Source organism: Convolutriloba macropyga, chromosome 9 (genome assembly GCF_964194025.1).
Source record: "Convolutriloba macropyga chromosome 9, txConMacr16.3, whole genome shotgun sequence".
Taxonomy (NCBI): domain Eukaryota; kingdom Metazoa; phylum Xenacoelomorpha; order Acoela; family Convolutidae; genus Convolutriloba; species Convolutriloba macropyga.
The window spans coordinates 14345137-14355231 of record NC_134476.1 but is presented as its reverse complement, the minus strand read 5'-3'; the positions used below and the strand labels follow the sequence as shown (position 1 = coordinate 14355231).

General features: G+C 38.9%; 1 protein-coding gene across 1 annotated transcript in view; it reads left to right on the top strand.

Annotated features, from left to right (window-relative positions):
* The window catches only part of LOC142346132 (NADPH--cytochrome P450 reductase-like), a 13413-nt gene extending 3748 nt beyond the window's left edge, over positions 1-9665 (top strand). The window contains exons 2-3 of the mRNA XM_075398638.1: positions 325-476; positions 8423-9665. Of these exons, the coding sequence (XP_075254753.1) occupies positions 325-476; positions 8423-9163 (893 nt within the window). The 3' untranslated portion in view covers positions 9164-9665. The remainder of the gene's footprint in view (positions 1-324; positions 477-8422) is intronic.
* Positions 9666-10095: the final 430 nt, after the last annotated feature.

Sequence of the window (10095 nt, the reverse complement as noted above, 5' to 3'; positions counted from 1 at the left end):
ATTTTCTGTTGACAAAAAAGTGAGGTCGAATGAGAGTGGAATAGGAGTGAAGTAAAAATGGACTTGAAGTTAAATTCTTTTTCGGTGTCCGCTTATTCACTTTTTCAACCAATTGAAAATGGAGAAATTTGTTATACAGCTATTATTAATTTTCCTATTATCGATTTTGAAAAGAGCGAAAAAAAGGCATCAGTTCAGATATACCCACTCAAAATCTCCGTGGTCACCATCAACTGAGAATTTAGTTATTTTGAAAGAAAACTTTTTTTTCAATGAAAGCTGTTTGTCTAAAACCAGGAGTAATAGATTGATTTTTGTTTTTAGGACTGGCAACTGACAACAAGCAAAAAGGAAGACTTGCACATTTGGCTGACAACTCGGAGGCATACTCGTTGTGGGCTCAGAGTTTCTCGACAGTATCAGAGACACTCAAAGAGTTTTCGTCCGTACAAGTTACTCTCGAAAAACTTCTACAGGTTCGTAAAAAGTTCAGTGTTTTTTTCACCACCCCGGTCAAAATTGATGTCCAGCTTCGTTTTAAAAGTTTTCAGGGTTTTCGATCTTACATTTTCATATTTTTGTCCCGCATTTCAATATTAAGTCTACGGGAGAAAGAGGAATGATTTATAAGAGTTGCACAAATCGTGCTCCATCATTTCACAAAAACTAGTGTCGTCAATCAATGAGCAGGAAATATCAAAAATTAATAACTGAATTATTGGTTTTCAGAATCATTCTGAGAACGGACTTTACCAAATTTCAAATGAGTACAGGAATGATAGGTGTTAGAACCGAATATTGCTGCTAACACAACAGGGCATTATTATAGCTGAGCGTCACCCAGGTAGAGGGCCAGAGCCAAATTGTCTTCTGATCAGACTTTCCAGACCAAAACAATCTCTGATCAGACTTTCCTGACAAAATTAACCCTGATCAGACTTTCCAGACTCAAGTTACCTCTGATCAGACGTTCCAGACACAGAAGAACTCTGATCAGACTTTTCAGACCGAAGGCGTTCTGATCAGACCGTCTTCAGACCATGGTCCACACTCAAATTCAGACCATTGCCCTGACCTTAATCAGACTATGATCAGACTCAAGTGCGCTCGAAGAGAATATGATCAGACCCATTTGCGCTCGAAGCATTTACGATCAGATTCAAGCGCGCTCATAACCGGTTCTGATTAGACTCAAGTTCGCTCCGAAAAGTCTGATCAGAGAAAAATTTCTTTTATGAACAAATCGCTTAATTTTGCTATAATAAATTCATTTCATAAAAAGTGATGTTTGCAGTATTTAATTCCTCAAAAGAAAAACCAATGATAAAATCATTGCTAAAGAAAAATAAACCCAACTGTTAAGAACAAAATTTTTTCAATGTACTACTAAGTGTATATTTTTGACTCAATGGATGAGTTTAGACAGCTTTCCATATAAAACATGGTGGTGTCCACTTAGACAAAATTTCCTCTGAAGGGGGCCGGCCCTTGCTATCAGCTGGACGCCTTTTTTCTGATCATAGCTAATGGACTTTAGATGAGTCTCAAATCGGAACGCTGCTATATTGTTGCCTCTTGGCAACATCTCTCATTAAAAAAACAAAAAATTAACAAAATAAGGCGCTTGAAATGATCCCTGATCAGACACAATTGCAATCGAAAAAGTTTCTGATCAGACCCAATAGCGCTCGAACCGTTTATGATCAGAACTCAAGTGCGCTCGAATACGCCTATGATCAGACTTTTCAGACCAAATTGACCTCTGACGAGACCAACTCCAGACCATGGTCCAGACTGTAGTGCTCTCGAACTTCCTTCTAGGCCCTGTAATTTCGGTCTGGGAACACACGGGTGTGCGCGCGACTGGGTCTGATCATAAAGCAATTTGGGTGCGCGCCTCAACCTGGGCAGCCATAAGCTTATTGATATCATTCGCAAGAAGGGAATGAGAACTTTGGTGAAATACGTTCTTAGATAACCACCTCTTGATTCTTTGCCATCAACTTAAGAAAAACGATAAGCAATTGGCAAAATATTTGATCGAAAAAATAAAATTTTTTAAAAAAAAATTTGGAATCCTTGATACTGGTTAGCGAGTTCTAAGTTTTTATTGGTGAAATGAAGAAAGATCCTGTTTGCCTTTTGAAGAATATATAAGGTTCTTTTCACAAGGAAAAGACGCTAGGTTTCACATGTTTTTGTTTCCATTTTTTTAAAAATAGGTATATCTGATGAAAAGTTCAAAATAAAAGATATTCAATGAGACACTTCCACATCTTAGAGTAGAGAAAACAGCGTACTTTTTAACAAAACAATTCTTTTCATCATATCATACAATCAGGATCTTAGTTTGTTTTCAACTAGATTTTAGTGCAAGTGTGGTATTGTGTATAAATGTGTGAGTGCGAATTGGTGTGTACTTGTGTTTATTTGTGCGTGATTGTGTGTGTGGGTTTGAGGTGAGGGTGTAGGTTTGTTTCTGTGTGCATGAGCTTGTGTGTGTGCATGTGTGCGTATGTGCGCGTGTTTGTGAATGTGTTTTTCTGTGTGTATATTTGTGAGTGTGTGCGCGCATGTTGGTGTGTATATGTGTGTATATATAGGAAACTGCAGTATTCAGAGGTCATTATATCAAGTATAATCATATAAGAAAAAGTCAAAGCGTTTAAAATGAAATCGGAAATGTAGAAGTCATGATTTGTATGTAGCTCCATAAGCTTTGTTGATTGTCTTTATTACAGTTGATTTCTCTATATGCTTCCGTTACAGTAAAAGAAATACATACCTATTGTTTTAAAGGGAAAGGCGTATTTAATTATTAAGTTAGGATTCCCCAACTCCTACAATGGTGACCCTAAACTATTAACATACCCCTAATACGGAAGCTACCTACTTATTTTTTTTCCATCACGATAATCAAAATCAAATTTAATCGTTCTATTACAAAAAAAAATTCGAGTCGAACTTTACCTTTGCTCGACCTCTTGAAATTGTTTTTTTTCCGGGGCCCCGTTATTTTTTCCCATCACCGGTTTTACGGCGATGGATGGTTCGAGGGGTAGCCCGGTAGGCGCAGGTTTGGGGGGTTTTGGTACGGTAGGTTCGGGTTCGGTAGGTACAGGTCAGGGTTTGGTAGGTAACGGTCAGGGTTTGGTAGGTACAGGTTCGTGTATGGTAATAACAGGTATTGGTATGGCGGGCACAGGTATAGGTACAGGTTCGGGTGATGCTGGAGGTTCGGTAGGTACAGGTATGGGGGACAATTTCCATCAGGATCGCAGACTCTAGCTGGAGCAATTGATCCAAATATGTTGCTCGCTCGACAACATATAGCTTTAGGTGGCTACGTTGGAAGAGTTTCTGTGAAACCTCCTGTTTTCTACAGGTCAAATCCTGGAGTATGGTTCCGTCAAATGGAATCTCAATTTTTCCTTGCCGGAAAAACAAATGATGAAACAAAATTTCATCACATACTTGCTGCAATTCCCGAAGACATTGCAATCAATCTTCCAATGGGCATAGACAATCATCTTGACATTAAAGAACATGTCTGCAGTATATTCCAGAAGTAAAAACAAGAATTGATTGAAGAAGCCCTGGGAATGATTTCATTGGACGGTCAAAAACCTTCATTGTGTTTAATGAGAATTCAACGAAAGCTTGCCGAATGCAACCTGACGTTAGATGACAATGTCATAAAGCACAGGTTTATGCAAGCAATGCCAATTTCTGTTAAAACGGCACTCTCAGCACACCTAGAACTTCCCGTTGAACAATTTGCCAAATTAGCTGATACCATTTACAGCTACTCAAACACCATAGTTGCCACACTTATTCCAAACGTTTTCGCAGCCTCAGCACAGCAGATTCCAACAAGATCGTTGTACAATCAGCATTCAACTAAAAGCAACCAACCTATTAACAACTCAAAGTCTAACAGATCAATCGAGAATACACATAGACCTTTCACAGCAGGTCAAAGGCCAGTAATTTGTCGCTATCATCTCTATTTTGCTGAAAAAGCAAAATCATGTAAACCTTGGTGTCAGTGGCCAGCAAAAAAGCCCAAAAACATCGAGCCAATGTCTCGACCAGATTCTCCAGCAAATCAGTCAAACTAGTAACCCCTAGTTTGTGTGCGGCAACCTCTGGGGGAAATCTTTGCATTCGCATAGCCGCGAAAAAAGGAGATAGTTCTATTGATTTCATAGCAGACACTGGTTCAATAACTTCAATAATTATGCCAAATTTTATTAATAAAAACTTCGTTACTCCTACTGTAACAAAACTTATAACAGTCAATGGAGATGCAATTAAAATTTTTGGCAGAATGTCACTATCAATTTCAATTCCCTCTTTGCGACGAACATTTCCTTTCACATTTTTATAGCAGATGTCAAAGACAATATTCTCAGCTTAGACTTTCTGAATGAATTCAAAATAACAGTTAATTGTGATAACCTCACTTTAATTGACAACTTAACAGGTCTTTCTACGAGACAATCTTTAACACCAGTTGACAAGAGCCACTTATCAGTCCAGGTTGTTAAAAATGACTTCACTTAAATTAAAAATGGTAGACTAAGAGCGATCATGGAAAAATATTCTGATGTTTTTGGTGACGTTAATTTCGACATCGAAGCAGAACATAAAACAGTTCACAGAATTGAAACATCTGGAATACAAATTTTCTCTAACCAAGACAGTTGACTGCAGAAAAATTAAAAATTGCTAAAAATGCCTTTGATGAAATGCAACGGTTTGGAATAATACGGCCATCCAAGAGTCCTTACTCCTCACCTTTGCATATGGTTTCGAAGAAAGAAATTGGCGATTGGACACCCTGCGGTGACTATAGATCTCTAAATCACATAACTGTCAGAGATAGTTATCCAATGCCTCAACTTTCAATGGTTGAACTTAATGACAGAACAATTTTCAGCAAACTTGACTTGGTAGAAGCATACCATCAGATACCGATTCACTCGGATGACATAGAAAAGACAGCCGTAACTACACCTTTTGATTTGTTCGAATTTATCAGAATGCCATTTGGTCTCAAAAATGCCTGAAAAACATTTCAGAGATTCATTCACGAAGTTGATCAGAATATAAAAGATGTGTTTGCGTACTCAGACGACGTATTGGTAGCATCCTCTGATATTGAGTCGTATCTTGAAACATTTGATCTCCTGTTGACAAGATTAAATGAATATGACTTGCGTGTAAACCTAACCAAGTGCGAATGGCTTCAAGCAACTGTCGATTTCTCAGAATTTGAAATTTCCCCTGAAGGAATTCAACCACTTGCTTCAAAGATTGAAAGTCTGATTGGTTCAGAACAACCGAAAAACTACAAAGAGCTCCCAAGAATAATGGGAACGTTTTCTTTTCACAGGAAGCATATTCCACAATATGCACAAGTTATTGAGCCATTACAGCAACTTCTTAATGCAAGTCAACCAACAAAGAAAAAAAGAGGAAACAAAAGTAATTTGCATTTGAATACCATTGAACCCACTTATGATTGGTTTCACCAACATTCAGAATCTTTCAGAAAACTTTAACAGGCCTTGAGCAAATCAGTACTTCTTCGATATTTATCACCAGATGCTACCTTGTCATTAACCACTGATGCTTCAGAAACAGCCGTTGGTGCAGCTCTTCATGAGGTATCTAGTTCAGACAAAAATCGGCCACTAGCATTTTTCTCTAGACGCCTACGTCAAGCAGAACGCAATTATAGCATATTCGACAAAGAAATGCTTGCAATTTATGCTGCCACTGTTAAATTTCGTTATCTCATAGAAGGCAGAAAAACTGTTGTCTTCACAGACCACAGACCTATAGCATGCACTTTTGGTCGAATTAGCGCATCTAATAACCACAGTCCTCGACAAGCCAGACAGCTTTCTTTTATAGCTGAATATATAGATGAAATTCATCATTTGTCCGGTTCGGAAAATATTGTTGCCGACTGTTTATCTCGTCCTCCATCAGATGATTCTAAAGAACCATCACAAAACCCATCCAGCGTCTACATCGACGTTTTTGATTTGCCAGAATTAGCGGAATGACAATCAGAAGATTTTCGTACTCAGATGATTAATGAATATTTGAACGAAGTACAAGAAGTTGATATTGGCAAAGAAAAACTTCTCTGTGATAAATCTGTTGTTCCACGACCTATTTTACCTCCGGATTGTCGCTTTCCTATAATCAGCCAGTTCCAAGACTTACGTCATCCTAAGTAGAAAGTTACGAAAAGGATGATACTAGCCAGATTTATATGGCCCAAAGCTGGTCAAAATATCAAATTGTGGTGCAAAGAATGTTTTCAATTTCAAGAAAACAAGATCTCAAGACACATAAAACCTGGGACATGCAAATTTAATGACGGTATTACCAGGTTCAGCCACATACATTTAGACACAGTGGGGCCACTTTCTGCAGTTTCAAATTCTCCTCATAGGTACCTTGTAACATTTACAGACAGAATGACAAAATGGGTGGAAGCACAACCTGTATCATCAACTACAACTGATGATATAAGTGATAACTTTCTTAATTCAAGGTTCTCTAGATTTGGCGTGCCTCTGTATTTAACAACAGACAGAGGTTCTCAATTCGAAAGTGAACTTTTTGAATGCTTAGCAAAAACTATTGGTTTTTGTCGGCTAAGAACAACTGCCTATCATCCTCAATCAAATGGTCAAGTAGAAAGATTTCATAGAACACTTAAAGAGGCTTTAAAATCAGCCAAAAGTGATTGGCTCAGAGCGTTGCCAATTGTTCTGTTTGGAATTCGAATTAAACCAGACGAAAATGGAAATTCTGCACTATCAGCCACCACTGGTCTTGATGTTCTAATACCGAACTCAATAGTCAACAGTCAATTAGAAAAATCGTCATTTGAGTATATTCGCCAGCTACAAAGTCATTTGGACCTTTTAGTTTTCACCTCGGAGAGAAAAACAAAATCAAGTTCCAAAGACAATGTCTTTATTCCAAAAGAACTTTTTAAATGCTCTCATGTTTGGCCACGCATTGATCGTGTGAAATAACCATTAGAGGCTCCATATTCAAGTCCTCATGAAGTAGTCTCTTTCAATCATGAGTTGAACACGGCCCAAATAAAAGTGAACGGTTTGAGCCAAACAGTTAGTATACAAATGTTAAAACCATGCAAATTACATTTAGCCGTTAAAAAGAGCATTGAATCAAAAATTTCTGCAAGAGAGAGCCAAATTACAATTAATTTTGAGACACAATCAACTTCACAAGAGAGCGCTATTGTCTTTGTAATGAGCCATACAATCGAGCAATGCTCAAATGTTGTAACAAAAATTGCCTCATTGAATGGTTTCATTTAGATTGTGTGGGCTTTGTATGTAACCACGTTTTAGCTTCATTGTTTGTGCGTGTAGGTGTGTGTGTTTGTGTGCGTGTGTTTAAGTTTATGTGTGTGTGAGTTTAAGTGTGTGTGTGAGTGTGTGTGCGTGTGTGTGTGTGTGTGCGTGTGTTTAAATGTGTGTTTGTGTGTGTGTGTGTGCGCGTGTGTGCGTGCGTGTGTGTGTGTGTTTGTGTGTGTATGTGTAAGCGTTGGGGGAATCGTTTGCGCGTTTTGCTTGTTTGGCTATTAGTGAGTGTGTGTGCGTGTGTGTGTGTGCATGTGCGTGTGTGTGTGTGTGTGTCTGTGTGCGTGCAAGCGCGTGAGCGAGCGCGCTTGTGTGTGTGTATGTTTGTGTGCGTGTGTTTAGGTGTATGTTTTTGTGTATGCGCTTGCATGCATGTGCATGCGCTCACGTGTGCGTTTGTACGCGTGCTTGTTTGGCTATTAGTGAGTGTGTGTGTGTGTGTGTGTGTGCGTGCGCGCGTGTGTGTGTTTGTGTGTGTGTGTGTGTGTGTGTGTGTGTGCGTGTGTGTGTGTGTAGGTGTGTGTGTTTGTGTGCGTGTGTGGTTGTGTGCGCGCATGCGTGTGTTTAAATGTGTGTGTGTATGTGTGTGTGTGCCGCGTGCGTGCGTGCGTGCGTGTGTGTGCGTGCGTGCGTTCGTTTGTGTGCGTGTCAGTGCGTGTGTTTGTGTGTGTAGGTGCGTGTGTTTGTGCGTGTAGGTGTGTGTGTGTTTGTGTGCGTGTGTTTAAGTTTATGTGTGTGTGAGAGTTTAAGTGTGTGTGTGTGTGTGTGTGTGTGTGGGCGCGTGTGTTTAAATGTGTGTTTGTGTGTGTGTGTGCGTGTGTGTGTGTGGGTGGGTGTGTGTGTGCGTGTGTGTGTGTGTTTGTGTGTGTATATGTAAGCGTTGGGGGAATCGTTTGCGTTTTGCTTGCTCCCAGCAAGCTTGCGTGGTATTTTTCTACCAATCAGTACCTAATGGCGTATGACGTCGGAAGACGGGACAAAATTATACCCTTTTGTTCTCCTAGATTCTACCTGTTCTGCAACCCCGACCCTACTCCATCTCCTCTTCGCCTTTCAACGACCCTAACAAAGTTCAAATCACTGTGAGTGTGGCCGAGTACCTCACCCCCGACAACACCAAACGAAAAGGTCTCTGCTCAAACTTCCTCCAGGTTGTCAAAACCTCTTCAAAGATACGACTGTTCGTGAACCCAAACCCACATTTCCGACTTCCAGGACAGGTTGCCCCGACTAAAAAAACCGACGATGACAATTCAAGTCGTGCAACTATCAACACTAGGCTGCTAATGTTTGCAGTGGGATCCGGAATCGCCCCGTTTCGGTCGTTTTGGGAGGAAATAGTTGCCTTGAATGAATGTGGAAACCCGGAACCCAACATTGACCGAATGCTCTTTTTCGGTTGCCGGACTCCAAATGACTTCCTCTACCACGGCGAGCTCAAGAAACTGTCACAAGACAAGCTGATAACAGATCTTGTGCCCGCATTTTCCAGGCTGAAGGAGGGCGAAAAACGGTACGTCCAGAATGAGATGATGCTTCACGACCAGAAGATATATTCTATGATAACGGACAATAATGCGTATATTTACATGTGTGGATCCGCAGCTGCTTGTATGGCCATTGAGAAAACTCTGGCTATGATTTTGGAGTCACGCCATTACACAAACTTGACCTTCGGAGAAGCAAAGGAGTGGATAAAGAAACTTAAAAAGAGCGGAAGAATTCAATTAGAAATGTTCGGTTAAACACATTTATTTTTGCAGTGACCCGATGAAACGACAAAACGATGTTTTTCTCAATGCCTCGACTTTTTTACTGTGGCAACTTTAAGGCGGTCAATATGCGCTCTAAAATCTATATCACCATTTTCTGTTATTCACAACTAGTCACGTTTTTCGTGCCTCACAATCAGAGATTTGGTAATAAATTTTTGAGATTGTGTCGTACTTTTGTTATCAAAAAATCATAATGGCTGAAATTTATCGTAGATTATTGTAAAGCTCTATTAGCTTTGTTAAAAACAAAATAGTGTAAATTATTAATTGCCATCTTTTAAATTATCTTCTTGGTGTTGATGTTTGTTCGTTCAGCTTTCTTTTTATTTAAAAAAAACCTTTCCAAATCGATATTTAATTTGTATCACTATTATACCGTGTATCATCTCTGTGTTATTGATAACTAAATTATACTGTCATATTCTTCAAAGTGGATTTGTAAAAACATTAGTTATCACTATCTGTAAGATCGCCTGAGCTCTATTTTAAAAAGGTTTTTAAAATGCTTTTTCTGTTTTCTAAAGTAAAAAATGTACATTGATCACATTTGGGCACCTCAAACAAATTATTACAAATATGGAAGTATGGAATTATTACCAAAAACAAAATATTCACATTGTTTATAATGATTTAAGGAAATGAGGAGTGAAAATTAAAAAGAAACCGTATTCGATTTCAAACGCAATCATTCTTTGGTATTTAAGAACTCCGGCAAAAAAAACCTGTCGTTTAAAATATACCATTTTTACACATTATGAAGAACTTTGCCCATACTTAATACTGAGGCAAATTCAGTACTGTGTCAGAGCCTAAGTCAGGTAAAATTTTGTACTGAATTTGTCTGATTTAGAGTAATTTAGAGATTCATTCTAAATTATCTTCTGATTCCGAAGAATACTGAA